General features: G+C 36.3%; 2 protein-coding genes and 1 long non-coding RNA gene across 5 annotated transcripts in view; 1 reads left to right on the forward strand and 2 right to left on the reverse strand.

The window, feature by feature from the left end:
* LOC145973514 (uncharacterized) overlaps nucleotides 1-17,400 on the forward strand; it is a 106,830-nt gene that overhangs the window by 27,386 nt on the left and 62,044 nt on the right. For both annotated transcript variants that reach the window (XR_014439495.1, XR_014439496.1), the window contains exon 2: nucleotides 934-1,062. This is a non-coding gene — a long non-coding RNA (uncharacterized LOC145973514). The remainder of the gene's footprint in view (nucleotides 1-933; nucleotides 1,063-17,400) is intronic.
* Nucleotides 4,129-9,918, reverse strand: LOC145973158 (uncharacterized; the record flags this gene model as incomplete). Its single annotated transcript, XM_083102401.1, has 1 exon — nucleotides 4,129-9,918. A coding segment is annotated over one exon (3,057 nt), but the record flags the coding sequence as incomplete, so codon positions are not given.
* Nucleotides 9,867-17,400, reverse strand: part of Ptp36e (protein tyrosine phosphatase 36E) — a 67,131-nt gene continuing 59,597 nt past the window's right edge. For both annotated transcript variants that reach the window (XM_083102972.1, XM_083102973.1), the window contains exons 4-14: nucleotides 16,337-16,424; nucleotides 15,782-15,858; nucleotides 15,375-15,509; nucleotides 15,015-15,155; nucleotides 12,578-12,738; nucleotides 12,354-12,489; nucleotides 11,823-12,072; nucleotides 11,668-11,744; nucleotides 11,046-11,285; nucleotides 10,519-10,863; nucleotides 9,867-10,002 (exon numbers count right to left, since the gene is read on the reverse strand). In XM_083102972.1, the coding sequence (XP_082959098.1) occupies nucleotides 9,922-10,002; nucleotides 10,519-10,863; nucleotides 11,046-11,285; nucleotides 11,668-11,744; nucleotides 11,823-12,072; nucleotides 12,354-12,489; nucleotides 12,578-12,738; nucleotides 15,015-15,155; nucleotides 15,375-15,509; nucleotides 15,782-15,858; nucleotides 16,337-16,424 (1,731 nt within the window). In that variant the 3' untranslated portion in view covers nucleotides 9,867-9,921. The remainder of the gene's footprint in view (nucleotides 10,003-10,518; nucleotides 10,864-11,045; nucleotides 11,286-11,667; nucleotides 11,745-11,822; nucleotides 12,073-12,353; nucleotides 12,490-12,577; nucleotides 12,739-15,014; nucleotides 15,156-15,374; nucleotides 15,510-15,781; nucleotides 15,859-16,336; nucleotides 16,425-17,400) is intronic.

A 17,400-nucleotide genomic window follows, 5' to 3' on the forward strand; every position in this document is an offset into this window, starting at 1 on the left:
CAATACTTTATCCTACGAGTAAGATTTTCGAACGCCCTCTCGACAGATCGTGTGTAACGCTCTACTAGCGCGAGAATCTTGGTCGGATTTTGGTATTAGTCGGATTTATCTATTCAAATCAAATCATTGAGCATTTTATTGAATAAAAATAGGTAAAAATAAATTTCATATTTACATTTGCGTATATAAAATAATTCTACATATTTATTTATTTCAATAAATAGGAAATTTGTTCCAAATTATTTCAGAGCTTAATTTCCATAAAGTCTAAAAAGAGTGTATGTATTATATATATATATATATATATATATATATATATATATATATATATATATATATATATTATATATATGTTTAGATTTATATATGTATAACTATTTGAATGTAATTGCTACATCAATAAATAGCAAGAATTATTTAATAATTTTTATAACAATTGTACTAATATATCGGACAGGCTCTCTTAATGAATTATGTTATATCAATTGATAAAAAATATTTTTAAGTTGTACTTAAGCTATCTCTTAGAAGGAGACCAATGTACGAATTGTATAATATACAACGTACAATCTATTTATTATTTACAACAATGTACCAATGTTACGTAAAATGTACCACATTGTGTTCTAATAGTAGATCGCTTATCACACTGTTTTTAAAAATCGCGCGTGATCGTGCTGTGAAGGGGGAGGCGGTTCTCGATAATGATTTCGAATCGACCCAAACTAGCGTAACTTTACGATCGATCGAGCAATTTCGCGCCTTTGACGTAACGTATGAAGTGCAACGGGACGAGAATCGCCGCGCGATAAACGTATTTCGTTTTTCATTCGTGATTCTTTTTAAATCGAGCAATCTTCGGTACGTTATTCCAGCGATAGTATCATCGATGTGTCAGCATTCGGTATGAATAATTTACATGAATTTGCGTAGGTTCTCTTCGCAGCTGTGTTTTGAGACTGTCGCCTTCCAAAGATGGACGATACTATCGCATTGATACAATTGCATCGCCCGAGGAGATCTCTTTGTTAAGCAGTGAACCCGATTATCTACGCATCTACTGTGAGTCTTGTGAAGTTTTTTTATTATTTTTGAATTTAGCAAAGCTGTAAATGTAAGAGAGAAGGAGAGAGAGATATTTGTGGAGGATTGATTTACATCGATCTAAATTCCCCCCTTCCCCCTCATTCGACAATATGAATAATACGTTGCACGATTGATTGAAATTTTTATATGGAAGAAAGAATTTTTAAACAATTTTGAAGTGAAAAGGAATATTTCAATATATATAATATACTGAATACGACAGTTTCCAAAACGCAGTCACAATATATTGTATAAATATTTTGTGTGTGGATGTAATATATATAAGATATCTGAAACAATATTTTAAAGATAAATTTTTTGAGCAAATTGAAATAAATTGTTCTCGAATAAAAATGACTAATGTATGTATATATACATACATACACATACATATATACACATATTAATAAATATAAAATATGCTAACATTTATGATAACAAATAAATTTTGTAATTTTATATTAAAGAAAATTTTAATTTTTTAAATATTTAATTATAAAAATTTTTAATGTTAAATATATTTGCATATTGCTACATTAATGTAACATCTAATAATAAAAATTGAAAACTTCCTTACACTGGTTCCTTACAACTTCCTGGTTAAGAAATAATTAAAATCGAATATTTCAAATTCACAGAACGCTTCCTGCCTTTAAAATATCATATGCTGTTTTATATTATGTTTATATTATAATTATGTGTATATATGTGTGTCTGTATGAAACATCTTATATAAATGTAAGGATACACATTTTTCGTGAATATAAGTAATATTATATATATTATAAAATATAATAATAATACAAATAATAGTAATATAATTTATATAGAAATATTTATCATAATAATAAAACAAATAATAACAAATAATTCGAGTTTTCTTTCTCAAAAAAAAATTTTTAGTAAAAAATTTTTAGTATCTTTAATAAAATCATTAGTAAAATTAAAGAAAAAATAAAAAATTTCTTTATATTTTTTATGAAAAATTATGTATCTTGCTGAAATTTACACTGTAAATCGTGTTTGATTCGCTGTATTTGACAATGTTCAGTGAAGCCCGTAATCCCCCCCTCCATGCTGATAATATATATTTATATATATATTGCTACAAATAAGTAATCAATAGAATCGTTTTATATATTTCGGCAAAAACACGAGGCGCGGCGATCTCAATGATAAAGGCCGTTAGATTTTTCGTTTCACACGTTCGTATTCATCGGCTCATTATGTTTATCGTGATGGCAAATTTAATGGCTTCTCACAATATGAATTTTATTGACATGTATGTGGCAAACGCCCATCACATATAGAAATATTTACGTGTCGCGTATATTCACACAGCTACATCCATACACTCATATCATATTTTATCATGTGTGTACGTGTGCTTGTGTATTATACAATATATATATATTATACATGGCACGTTCAACGTGACGCGTAAACAAAAATTAATTAACATTACAACCCCATTGTATTATCTCGCTGTTTACGTTATCTATAATGTAGTTAATTAACGTAGTTATATTTATATTTTTTTGAGAATAAAGAGAAGAGAAGATTGAATCATTTAAAAATAAACAAAAACTATACATGTATATATATATGTACTTTTGCAGAAACAATTTAAATGTGTGATATTTTGAAAGAGTTTACATATTAATGCAAGTATTAATTAATTCTTTTTTTATCCTTTTGGTGAAATTACTATTGTTTTTTTACTTTGCATTTATAATCTATTGATTCTTTCAATTTAATAATGCTCAGACTTTTTTTGCATAATACTCACCGATATAACGTTTTTTTTTTCATCACGATTAAAACAGAATTTTATATATATATATATATATATATATATATATATATATATATATATATATAGAAACAAAGTTATACATGTATATAGAATATATCTTCAATCATTACATTTTTGAATTAACAGTAAAACACTCGTGTTTAAATAATTAAGCCTTTTAAGAAAAAGATTATTCAAGAGAGAAGCTCCTCTTGTGCTTGAGCGCCATGATTATGCTTCTAACTTTCTAGCGATCATAACGATAACAACTTATAAACGCTGTGTACATTTGAATACTAAATCTCGCCCGCGAGAACCAAAGAATTTCATATCGGAATCCTAACACTGTAATAATCGCGCATGTTTGCCTTTTGTGACATGGACAGCCGAAAGGATGGACGGATGGCTGCCGTGGTATACGCGTGCGAGGGAATTTTTCGTTAAATTTAAAAGGAAAATGGACGAGTTTTATCCTTTGAGATTACAATGCGAACCCTGTCTCACCATGTGTCTTGGATTGCACAGGCTGAAAATACTATATATACAACACTATTGCGGTTTATGATTATAGGAAGATCACGATACGTTTAATTCGATTATTAACTCTCTCGAGTGACATAGACGGTTGAGAATAGTTGCGATTGTTGTTAATAAAAATGAATTTTAATGATCCTAAAAATTGTAACAAAAGCTAGAAAATTAAAATAGAATAAAAATCATAAAAAAATAAATTTCACAAGTATGAGCAAAGAGGGAGGGGCAAACAAAATATAGAAAATTCATAAATTAAAAAACGATACGTGTTTTTTACTTCATAAAATATTACTAATCTAAGATAAGATAGAAAGAAGGGAAACGCATTTATTAAATACTTTAATTATGTAAAATATAAATGCGTTAAAATAAAGGAATATCAAATAAGGTTAAATATATTAATATTCGTATTTTCATATCGAATTAATTAAATAAAGTGCTTAGTTTTCCTGAAATGAAACGAATCGTGATCTTCCTCGTGTGCACACTTGTGCCAGATATCCAAATATACAAACAGTAAATTCCTAGCCATAACACGCGTATACTAAATTCGCACACGCGTTTATATCTATGTGTAGAGATGAACAAACGCGCAGAGAGACGCATACACACATACACTCGCACACACAAAGCATATATTTTTGTTCGCACACACGCGCGCCCACACAAACATATATATATATATATATATATATATATATATATATATATATATATATATATATATATATATATATATATATATATATATATATATGTAATGTGTATATAAAAGTAACTTCGTAACATACAATAAATCGTATTTTTCTTTGGCACACACACCTCATCAACTATTGAATTTATAATTATACCTGGCTAGGAATGCACACATGTATATACGTATATATATACAATATATATGTATATGTATATATGTATATATATACATTCGCATTTTAATCTCTAATATTTACTAGATGTGTACGCATTTTTCTTATATAATATCGGTCCAGATGCATTTAATTATTCCTCAAATATTTTCAAATACATGAAGGAATTCGAATTTCGAAAACATTTAATATTTCGAGGATTGAGATGAAACGTGTTTCATCTTGTTATTTAAGGGAATTTAGGGGTTTATAAACTGATTTTAAATATTCATTCAAAGTATAAACGCGTATCCCCTTCTGTCTAATGGGAAAAGGAAAGAGTTGGAATGGAAATTCCGCTCTGTTTATGTATATAAATATTTATGAAAGTACTAACATTATCAGTTATTAAAATATACACCTGAAATACTTTATCAACTTGAAAAAATACCAATTATGACTTAGACCCTGGAAAATGCATCTGCATCGACATTATTAAGCATGCACTGCACAAATATTTCACCGAAATTAACATTAGTACGTATGTATTTTATATATATTATATATATATATATATGTATATATTTATGTCTATCTATATTTTTAAACGTACTTTCCGCATAATCAATTTTAGTGCGTTGTCGACCCTATCTATAACGCTAGAAAATTATAAGAGGAACGCAGTTAGATTTGTATCATTTATTTATATATTGTATGCCGTTAAAATGTTATTATATGTGCCGCGCCGAACAAAGAGCAGGCTTGGCAGGCGGACGCATCTGCGTGGGAGTCGCAGTCTCGCGAGCTCGCCGATCTCTTCCCGTATTTCACCGAAAAATCTCTTTTTTTTTGTAAGTCTTTTCCGATCTAAACCTCGCCTATCAAAGGCGAGTTATTGAAAACACGATAGATCGTTAGAAATTGCGTAAAATTGAAAATAATGACACGCATATATATATATATATATGGAAATTCGAAGGCTGCGATTCCTTTCCGCAATTTTGCGAGAATGGATCGTTTTTAGGAACGAGAAAAGAGATGAAAATTGTCGTTCGACGAGAGCGCGACTCCGTGGACCCATTCAGAAAATCCGGCGCGCAGTCGGAATTAAATCGTCGATTAGGACTTTTTGCATATTTTTTGTTGTGTTCTCTCTCTCCCCCCCTCTCTCTCTCTCTCTCTGTTTAAATAATATATATCCACGTACAAGGCACTCTCTGTTCAACGGAAGGGTTTTCGCCGGAAATCCTTCGTTCTTGCGCACCAACGAGTGTAGAGTCTTTGTTGCCGCGTCGGGCTTTCTCGAAAAGATCGAGTAAAAAATGGTCGGGGGTGCGCTTTAGAATATTTCGGTAGGAGCTCTCGCATGATCCAACATCGAAAACTCCGGGGGTTTACGGCTCTAGATTGGACAGATTTTACTTATAAAGCTGGTGAATTTGTTATTTTTTTTTTCTTCATCTTTTTCTCTGTCATTCGAAAGTCATAAAATCGAAGTTTGTTACCTACTTTCGAGAGGACATTGTTCCACTTAACTAATAGAATATTAATAACATCTCGAGCAAAGAGATTTCTGTGATCCCGTTTCGTCTATCGTAATAATCTAGTTTTATATTATGCGAAATAATGACATTTGATAAACGTACATCATATGCTTACAAATTTTCTCCCATATTTCTTTACTTTTTATCATTTTTCCCACGTTTATTGTATCTTATCTAACATTGTCGGAAAAGTGACGCAAAGAATGTGGCAAGAAAAATTTTGATAAGCTAAAAGTTTCAGTATTCAGCAAATGCCATTATTATAACCGTTTTTACAAAGAGTATAAGTAAATCTTTTCTTCGCTCATCTATACGACTAATTTCGACTAACTAACTAAAAGCATTAATGTACAAAGTCATTTTATAAGACAAGCATTATCAGAAAAATATCCGCGTGCAACGCGAATACATCACGACACTTTCTTCATCTAGAATCTAGACGATATATTGACGAGGTTTCAATTATCAATTTGTTTAATCTCAGAAGCAACGTAAAGGAATGTCACGCTCGTATCGAAAGAAGATGAATATAAAATCGTAATTATCTATCATTATACGAATTATTGAATCTGTTTAACCCTTTTAGTATCTACCGTGATAGTAATTTTTTATAAGTTTTTAATGAATGATTTTTTATATTTCTCTTATTAATGTGTGATTATAAATAAATACGTTCTTCAAGCAAACAAACAATTTGTGAAAAGTGTTAAAGAGTATCTTAAAAGTTGTATTACAATTTCAAAAAAATCGCGAAAATAAATGAAAATGTAGAACAATTTTTTGTTCAATATATTGTGTGTTTTAAATATTAATAATATTAAAAATTATTAAAAACTCAAATAAGAAAAATGTGTATAATATTTTGTTAAAGTATTCATATTCGATGTTTTACAAACATCTAATCACTCGTATGTAATATTTGGTATACAATACTGAAAGGATTAAAGCGAAATACAATGAACGCGTTATTTGCGCATCCATCTTTCTCACGATAGGAGCACGAGAATTGACGCCGTCGCAGAGAGAATCTCGCCCACGGGCAGGTCGACGTGCGTTATAAAGGGACACACTTTGTCCGTTTTTGGCTAACAACCGATCGGCAGTCGACCTTAGAACCGAGGGTGAAATTTTCCGGCTTGACGGTCTCCTCGACGGAGATTTTTCCGAGTCGCTTTTTAACGCGGAACGGCGTTGACCGAGGCGATATAATCTCGTAGAGATCGCTGGTGCGCTCTTGGACGTCTTCGCCTTTGGAACTGTTGATCCTCTGATCGATCGGAATAGCAATGTCCATCTCAGCGTAATGATTCTGGCTAGGCTTCCTTGGCTGTTCCGTCTCCGATATTAGTTCATCGACTTTTCTGTCTATCTCTTCTGACGGGGAGTTGAAGACGTCTGAGGAGCAGCTCTTCGAGTCGCAAATTAGATCGGGATAGTCGTCGGTCTCTTCAATTTCGAACGGCAGATCCTTCGTAGATGCCAAAGAGATAGCTCGAGCTTCCGGTTTCTGAGGCTTCTCTTCATCAGCGTAATCCAATGATAGGCATCTCTTCTCGAACAGAGCTGGCCCGGGTGATTTTCGATCGACTTTCGTCTCGCTATTCGATTGATTTTCCTTGCCTTCTTTATTCTCGCGATTCGACGTAACTTTGTTCTCGTCCGTGGTCTCCAGCGAATTGATCATTTTTGATGGTCGTCGTACGCTATTCTCTCGTTCCACCGAGAGGCAGAATTCCTTGTCCGTCAGCAAAATGCGCTTCGGCATTTGCACTGGCTTTTGATCAAGATCCAAATCCTTCTCCCAGGACGGAGTTTTCAGCAAACTCTTCACTTTGCGCAGTTCTGTTAGTAAATCCATGGTCTCCTGTGATGGTTCGTGAAAGATCCGTCTCTTCGGTCGTCTGATGGATGCGTTCGTGTCTGATTCGTGATCACTAAGATGATCGATCTCTTCCTGCTTTTTCAGAATAGCTCTCACCGTACCTTCTTGACTTGAATTTTGTTTCTCCTCGGCAGTTCCGATCGTATTTGTGTCAGCCGCTGCAACATCCTCCGTGGCGACCACGTTTTTGAAGATTATGTCGGATTCTGCTGGTAGCAGATTCAGCCTGTGTCGACTCAATGCGCCCTGAGCAGCTCGAGTGCGTCGCTTAAAAGCCGCGTAACTTTCCATAGGTATCTCCTGCAACTTGAATTTGTCCTGTAGCTGCTTGAACGTTTCCTTCGTATACTCGCTCCGATGAGTCGCCAGCGAGTCCTCCGACGAAATCTCCCGCGTTCTCCCGATGTCATCGGTTATAGTCCGTGAGGCAGTGACAAATGAGAGAGCGTCCTTTGCCAGAAGATTATCCGAGGAGATGCCTCGTCTCTCGAATTGATTGTACTTGATCGATCTGTGTGTATTCTCGATCCGTCTATCCTCGATGTTCGATCTCCTGGTTTTCGTCGGGGAGGAGATTCCTCTCTCCAAAATATTGTTTTCAAACTCACGATCGGGAGAAACGCTCGAAATAGGCCTTTTCGTGGGCGAATTCGGCGTGCTGTCGTCGCTACGAACAACTTCGCATGAACCCTGAAAAATCTTGCGACGAATCGGGGCCGATTCCTTCTTCATTCGCTGCATTCTTCGCGGCGAATTGCTCCAACTATTGGCGTCGCTCGACGAATTCAGACACGTGATAGACGAAGATATGATCTCTTCGCTGGTAGTCACTCGGCATTTTAATAACTCGGCGGTCACGCTAGTCGGTCGATTTTCCAATTCCGGCCTCGATGCCATTTGTTCGCTGCTATTTTCTGTCGGTAACGAGCTCGGGCCTGAATCCGGTACGTTGTTCAGAAATGAGCCGCGTAATGAATTCTTTACCGGAACGGTGGATTCCAAGTCCTCTGTCTCGAAGGAGTACATCTTTAGCAGAAACTCTTTACCTGAACGTCTTCTCTCGTGAGTCGCCGAAGTCTCTAAAGGCTTGCATTGTACCTCTTCTGAATGAGAAGTAACGAGTACCTTTTGAATAGTATTCTCGATGTTTTCCTTAGTAGCGATCATCTTCTCGGTATCGTGCCTTCTAACGTCGTTCATCTCGGCGTGATTTCTCACTATATCGTTCGTCTTCTTCTCATTTCTGATCTCATTTCTGACATTTTTGCGTTCATTACGCGGTGTCTCGAAGATAAATTTGTCCACGGTCTTGGATGAACCGATCTTCTCCAAGAACGGTCTTTCGACGGCCCTGCTGGGCCCGATCTTCTCCAAGTAAGGTTTACCAATAATTCTTGGCGTCAGCTTCGCCAGGAATGGCCGGTCCTCCGTTTTGGAGATGCCAATCTTCCACAAGAATGGTCTCTTCTTATCTTTGTCTTTGTCCTTGTCCTTGTCCTTGAGAGTCTCGAACGAGCGATCGCTCAACCGATCGTTGCTGTAGTTGGAGGAATTGTCGCTGCTCTTGGAGCGGGCTCTCTTGCTACGCGATGTATATGGCGTGAGCGGCGTCCTAGGAGTTTTCGGGGTGAGAGACGGACTTGGTTCTACATTCGGGCAGGTTTCGTCCAACAGCTCCATCGCGGCCTTCAAATCCATGCAAGCTCGCCGGGGAACAGATGACTTCGGCAATTCGCCTTCGATGCTGCTGTTTCTCGTCGAATTGAGATCCGGTCTGCCACCGTCGATGTGCGAATACAAGGGATACGAGCTCCGGTCGCCCATCGGCCCTGGCGATGTGTCCGTCGTCGAATAATCTTCCAGGTACCAGGGCGTCACGCCGAGGTCGTCCGGCCTCGCGGCAGGACTCTGCGGTGCTGTCGTGCCCTTGCTGACGGCGCCCTTGCCGCCGATCTTCTGCTGCTCCTGCTCCTGGCTCTCGGTGCCGCTCGACGATGGTATCGTTCCATCGCTGATCGATACCTCGTTTGACGTGCGACTGAGAAGCTGTCTACGATAAGTGGAGCAGGTAGCGAAGTGCGGCGGCGCCGGCCTCGCTGTCTCGATGACGACGCGACCTTGAGCGCAGGGCACGACCGGTTCCCCGTCCACCGGTGCCTCTTCCGGAGTCAGCGGCAGCGCTGCTCCCCGACCGAATTCGATGAACCATAGCTCGTCCCTCAACTCGCTTTCTCACTTCTTCTCATTCATGTCTTTGTTCAAATAGTGCAGCACGTAGTGCAGGACCAGATCGTAACAATACTTGTATTCCGTCTAGAAATAAATGTTACGAATGTTATTTACTTACTTTTTTTATTAGAACTATAAAATTCTCTTTTGTAAAGAAAAAGGAAGAGAAATATGTTATTATATTAAACGATATTAGAGATTTGTACATTAATGATAGTAAAGTCAATATATAATTTTATTTTATATAAACTCAAATCTTTAGCGAAAAAATAAAAATTTAAATCTATAAATAATTATTAGAGATTGTGTACTCCTTATTAGATAGTATAATTTGATAATATTATTTTAATTTTTTCAAATTGGTTTCTTATAATAATGGATCTAAGAAATATTAATCTCCAAAACCGACATATCGTGAATTATAAAAATATAATAATATTTATAGAGAAAAAATAGAGACGACACAGATTTAGAAATTTAAATTAAACAAATTAAATTAAGTTAGAAAGAGATATTGAGCTGTTATCTAAATTAGATGAAGAAAAAATATACATTAAATATATATTGTAATTTCATTGTGGTTTAGAGAAAAGTACATACCATATTTTCTATAAGCTGAGGTCTATGTCTGCGCACAGTTTTGACAGCCTGGAAAATGTCAACCTCGCCAACCTGAATAACCTGTTCTATGCACGCGTTAGCGGCACAATAGACTCCACAACGGCTCCTGCCATCGGGCGATACCACAGCTACCGGTCCATAGTCCGTTCGTTGCCTCCATCTCTCGACCATATTCATGAGCTCCACTAAACTATTTGTGGAGGTGGGCACTTTGTGGCCCATTGGCCAACAGGTCAGTTGGAACAGTTGTACGGTCTTTGGCGGCGCTTTCACCCCCGCCATAAGTTCCGTCAACGAAACGATCTTCTTGTTTATCCTAAAAACCTGAGAAACATAGTTCGTTGATAATTTATAAGTAGGAAAGTTTAGCCATTTTTTCATTTCTCCTAATATTTGTCGAATTTTTTCATTTGTGAAAAATTTCAAAAATAAAGCCAAAATGTTGGAATTATTTGGTACTTTCGGAGTTTTGATGATTGAAGAAAGAATCGGAGATTGAGTTTTACCCAGGTTTTTATGTTGATATAATGATTGTGGCTGATGTGGTCGATCGTAAACACGGGCCCGTATTTCTTGGAATGCCTTCCTTCTGGCCAAAAGCTGGGAAAATTTGTGGATCCCTGAGGCGGCACGCACAGCACTACTACTGCCGCGCACTCGTAGTCGTAAACCAAAGACCAAAATTCGCCGCACGTGTGTCGAAGGGGCCATTCCGTTACAATATATTCCCTCGGTTTCGTGTAGCCCTGCGTGGTATAGCAAGAGTAGATGAGTGTTTTTGGGGAGAACTTGGCAATGCACAATTGCCAAATGGATCGCGAGAAATATCGTATATATAACATATATCGCAGTTCTCTATCTATATATTCTAGAGCTTTAGCAATTATTGATTACCGAACGGAAATTATTGCTATTCGCGATACTAATGTAAATAAAAGCCTGGTTTATATTTATATTAATAATAGATAATTGTTTGCAGTAAATAATATAGTTGTCACAACGAAATTTTGTTATGATATTTTATTAAAAGCTTGACCTCGATTAAGAAATGCACCTTTTTTCGACAACGCGAAATAAATTGTAAAGATACGTGAAAAATGGAGAGATTTATATATTTTATTGACTTACGTCAACAAAAACGGCATTTATATAATCCGTGAAACTGTTGCCCTGGAAGCTGGTCAGGTACGGTCGAAAATTGTCCGCTATAAGCAAAAGAGGAAAATTATTTTGGTCGAGAGAAGAAGCCATTTTTTCGCGACTGCTGGCCGCGTAAAACTCACGTGGAACTACTAGAACGTCTCTATTTTTCTCTCTGTTATCAGCCCTGTGTCCACCGGCGCAATCGCCGATCGTAAAGCGCGGTGTCTGTTTGCAAATCTGCTGGTACTCTCGTTGATACTCGTTCATCTTGGTTATAGGGTTCTTTATGCTTTTCTGCTTCAAACGTTGCGACAGTTCCGCCACGGGAAACCACGACACACCGCACACAACGAATTCCTCGAGCGTATCATAAATGAATTTGTACTGTTCCTGTGTGCAACGTAAACTGAGATATAAGTTAGCACTATCAAAGCAATATACATCATATATATCATCGTATATACTATTATTAGTCAATCTCCGAAAAACAAAATAATTGAAATTAAAAGAGAAATTAATGATAAAATGTATTTATTGATAATTATCAAGGTGCTTCGTTAAAAATAAGATGTATTCGCGTTATACGTGAATTTTTTTAAACTTTTCAAAGTATGAAGATTTTCGGTTTACACGATAACTTTCGTGATATTGAGCAAAAGCTGGTGTTGTACCAAATTTTCTATGAGTCCTCTCCTGCTCTGCCTTAATTTCTTCAAATAACCAAACACGTCGAACGCATCCTCCTCTTCGGCCAGTTCCATGTTCGCGTCGATCGCTAAATATACCCCCGAACGTCCGCCACCATCACTTTGTACATTACAAACAAACAAATTTATTATTTCATTCGTGCGCCGCTTGCTTCTTCTAACAATAAACATTTAAATCGCGCCCTTACTTGCAATGAACAACCATAGGTCCGGACTCATTCTTTATGGTTGAGCCCACAACGGCTCGGACGCGCCGTCTAAATTCCAGCACCGCGTTACCGAAGGGACACGTGTGGGAGTGCCACTCTGTGTAGTGAAATTGCAACAACGTTCTTTCTTCCGTAATTTCCTGCGAAAACATGTTCACATAATACCAATTACGACAATTCATTTTTACTATAATTTTGATAAAAATTATTTTTATTCATTTATTAATTCATTTATTATATTTATTATATTTATTCATTTATTCATTATTAATTATTCAATCATCTTTTTCATTTTCATGAAATGAAATTGAAATCATTTGTATTTCATTTCCGTCCTATTTCGCACGCATATAAATACCTATATCTAATTATAATTTATTTATTTACTTATAATCTACTTTCACAAGTTATAATTGAAATATATATGTGAGATCAAACTGAAATTTATGATTAAAAAAGGTTGAAAGAATCATCGCTCGACAAATTGACGAAACGACGTATATACTTTTCGAAATCTGCGTCTTTGGAAAATTACTTTTCCGAAGATCAAGATTTTCCTCTTGATTGTTATCCCGACATGCTATGTTTAAGCTCGACAGTCGCATCTTGTTCGCGTCGCTCTCGGTGTCGCATGTCGAGACATTATACGTATAACGCCTCAGCTAGCTCTTTGCTACTTCCGGAATTGAGATTACTTCTCTCTCTTTCCTCTTTCTTTATATTAAATTTCCGAGTCCGTGAATTTCAAAAATAATCGTTCTGTAGTGTCTGTTGTTCGACAGACATCGTCGCGTATCGTCACCGGTTAGTTTTGTACGGGGATCATTAGTTAATATTCTTACGTCAAAAAGTGCTGAATGCGAGACAGGCGACGAACTTTAATGAGGTGTCACTCGTCTCGTGACGTGAGATCGCTCTTGTCTAGTTATGATTCTTCTTAATGATGATACGTTGCGAATAAGCGAGCTTATAGCTATTTTAGACCTTTAAAAAATCAAACGATGATGAAAAATTCGTCAGTATTTTGAGAAAAAATATATTAATATACAAATTCAAGATATAATTTGATAGATGATAATATGTAAACGAAAGTTTAATCGATGCTCTTTAATGTTTATCAACTTCAATCTACTTAATTATATCTTTAATCGTCTTTTTAAAACTTTTCGCATATTCAATTTTCCTATTTATAGAAATAAAAGATTTGTATACCAAAAAATAAGAAATATGTGCGAATGAAATCACAAAATAAATTTATTAAAAACATTTTAATATTAAAATGTTTTTAAAAACATTTTCTTTGGTGCGACACGAGAGAATACGAAGTCCAAGGATTAGAGACACGGTCGGAAATATTAACGCGAAAGGAAAGAGAGTGCAGCTTTAAAACATCTGCAAAAAAATATTTCCAAATAACAGAAAAAAAAGTTGAACGGGAAAAGGAGTAGATAAGTAACGACGCTGGTAGTGGAATTAGATCACAAAGCACGGGGCGGCTCGAAAGAGCTTTAAAAAGTCCCCGCAATTGTCGTTTCTCGTTTTCCTCTCTCGTGGATAGAAGCACAATTAAATTAGCCTCCGGAGTAAAAATTCTGTAAACGAATTTATCGTATCGACCGTATCGTATAAGCTCGTACATTTCTCATTCAGGCAACGCCCTGAAATGACGACGATCTCTGCCTATACACAGTTAATTTCGCCCACAACGCCTTTCGGCAAGTTTGTTTCTTTCGTCCTCGTTCTTCTCCGGCGACAATCTGGCGAGATCTCCCTACTTCGGGACAAGTTTTGCATCCGGAATTCGCTGCCGAGTCCAATGCTGTACTGTCCAGTTGTAGAGAGAGTTTTACACTCGCGAGTTTTTGGCGAATGTTCCGCGCGAAACTTTTTCGGTCAATAAAAAGGGGAAGAATCCCTAACGAATCCTCGTGCGACCGCGGATTATCCGGATAATCTTTGTTGATGTGGCGCGCGCTCCTGTAGACCCTCGTGATTTATTCACCATATACGAATATATCCGGATATTTAGAATCGTGTCGCGGTGGATTAGCATCGTCATCTCGTCAACGATGACAAAATAACAGAGCACGTGTATCGTGAGTTTTTTCAATTTGTATGTACACAAATTCTCACGATTGGTATGAATGTCTGAATGTTTTGTCGTCCGTTGAATTGCCGATCGATTTCCATCACGCGTATTTGCCTTCTTTCTCGTCTAAATATTGAATTTATTTACGTATTTGCGTATCCGCACGCGTTATTCTGTTGCTGCGTATGTCAAAAGTTATTAATACGAACGAAGGCTTGTATGTCGGGAAATAAATATTCTTTTTAATTTTATCCCCTTTTACGCTTGATATCATATCCGATAATGTAAAACGCAAAAATTGCTTGTGGCAATGATAAGTGGACTCACGTCATTCTCGTTCTTCTTGTAGAGCTTTATCGTCCTTATATGGAAATTGGCGAGTTCTTCCTCTTTTAGCACCGAAACACCAATACCGCCGTATTCCTCGTCTTTGTCCTTACTCGCAGGCCAATATTGCACGCACATTACCTGCGACAGAGAATTGCACTTGTGAAAAAGGTAACGAGCGGCAATTTACAGAATTTATACAATGGACTTTAAGTTTAATGCTAGCATGAAGACAATGTCAGTTTCTCGCAGTAAAACAGCAGGGCTTTTCCTGCGCGGTGAAATAACTTTAATCGACTATATTTCCAAATTTCGCATTCTGTCTATTCGCAAGAATTTCATTTTATACTAGGTCTTTACCTTGATAAAGTCAAAGGTCTTCGTCAGCATAACGATGCAGGAGGCCTGCTCTTGCCAGACCATCCGCCAGAATTCCGTCACTGTATTCTCTATGGGTCCCTGAGTGACGATGTAAGCGTTCGGTTTCAGTATACTCTGAAATGCAACATCAATATCGACACACTGTAATTCAACGCCTGCCACATCATTAATATACGCCTAAGCCTTGCTTGCGGATGGATAATCAGCTTGTAAAAAGGAGAGAGAGAGAGAGACGCGAATCCAAATCTGCCAAATCCCCGTCTTTCTCATGAGAAAAGACATGATTTCGTTGCAACATTGGATCACGTAAATTGAGAGCGCGCTTAATTTGTCTCCTCGAGAATTAATACTCGCATGCTTATTATCGAATATCGTGATATACTCACATCTACATAGGATGCATTAACGTAATCGGAATCAGGCTCGCCCTCTATCGTCTCCAATACTACCCTATTATAGTCGTCTATAAAAAGAAACGGAGAAATATATTTTAGAGCTCTTAGGTGGCGAGGCCACCTTATTCTAGAACGAAAATAAATTCTCGTTAAAGGAACAGCCGTGCCGGCAATTGCAACCGTCTTGTAACCATAATTTGTTTCCTGTTCCTCCTTGCGCGAGAAAGTTAATTAACGAAAATCCAGAAACTACCGTAAAACAGTTACTATTAATGCAATGATAATTATTTCTTTCTACCCGATGTATGTGATAAAATCATATTCAACACAAATTTTACAATTTTATTAGAGACACACGCTATTACAATCGTATTCGCTTGTCCGCGAATAATTACAAGAGCTCGTTATGCAGCTTTTCATCGTTTCGAATCGACATTTTATTTCATCGCGTCTGCAAATTGTGCGTGCAATCAACGTGATTCACTTCCGGAGGCGGAAACGGTAATATTCGCGGTGACGTAATAAGAGGCTCGATTGACGACTTACACGGAATACACTTTTGATTCTGATTTTTTGCCTTGTTCGCGGGCTTTGTGGCGTGTCTGCACGAATGCGTTTCCACCTTCGTCGCTGTCTGCAACATAAAAGTACAAATATGAAATTTATTTATTTATAAATATGAATTTATTTACATATTTGCACGCATTATTCTGTTGTTGCGTATATCAAAAATTATAAAATATTATTAAATAAAACAAATAATAACGATAATAAAGAAATTTTAATGTAATTATGGCGAAAAGAAAATCCAAATAAAAATAATAAAATTATAGAGAAATTTAACGACATAAAATTGTTTATCATGATAATATGTAATCGATTATATATTTTACGTCGAATATCATCGCGCTAAAGGAAATAATCACGAGTATTACAAATTGGACTATTTTTTATCATCGATATTCTTGGCTATGTTATAATTAAACCATTAAATCGTTGAATCACTGTATCATGCGTCAATAACGTGAATACGCGGATGTTGGATAAATCGAATGTTATAGAGCATTTGGAAAATCAAAAAAACTTTGTCAGTAAATGTATGAGATATTGTACAAAACAAGAAAAGGAGAGAGGAGTATTAAATATTTCCTTTCCGCGCTTTAATAACTTATTCTCGTGATAAAATCGACAGTTAATTATAGACGAAACTTTGATTATAAATATGCTTAAGATAAATAGAGAAAATATTCTTTTGAAAGTTTCACAATATCCGTATCGGGGAAAAAGTTCTTAGCCTATAACGTGATAACGCGAAAAACTCGTACACTTCTTCGCGATTAATGAATACAGATGATGGATTCAATTTTCCGTAGAAAACGCGTCGAAAAAGAATTTTAAAATACGCTCTCGCGTTGATTTAATTGGAATCGCATGAATAAACGTTGGCAGATGGCGCATATTTTTGGCGTGGTGAGCAGCTGCGAATATTTGCATGATGTATACACCATTGCGATATACAGTGGAAGTTTTCAGTAGCCAGAAAGTAGTTTTCTTTGGCGACTGTCCGACGTTCTAAGATTCGGTAAATGAGAAAAATCACGCGGCAGCCG

This window comes from Camponotus vicinus, unplaced genomic scaffold, assembly GCF_025532165.1.
Source record: "Camponotus vicinus isolate PSW18456_S1 unplaced genomic scaffold, iyCamVici1.0 SCAF_6, whole genome shotgun sequence".
NCBI classification, from domain to species: domain Eukaryota; kingdom Metazoa; phylum Arthropoda; class Insecta; order Hymenoptera; family Formicidae; genus Camponotus; species Camponotus vicinus.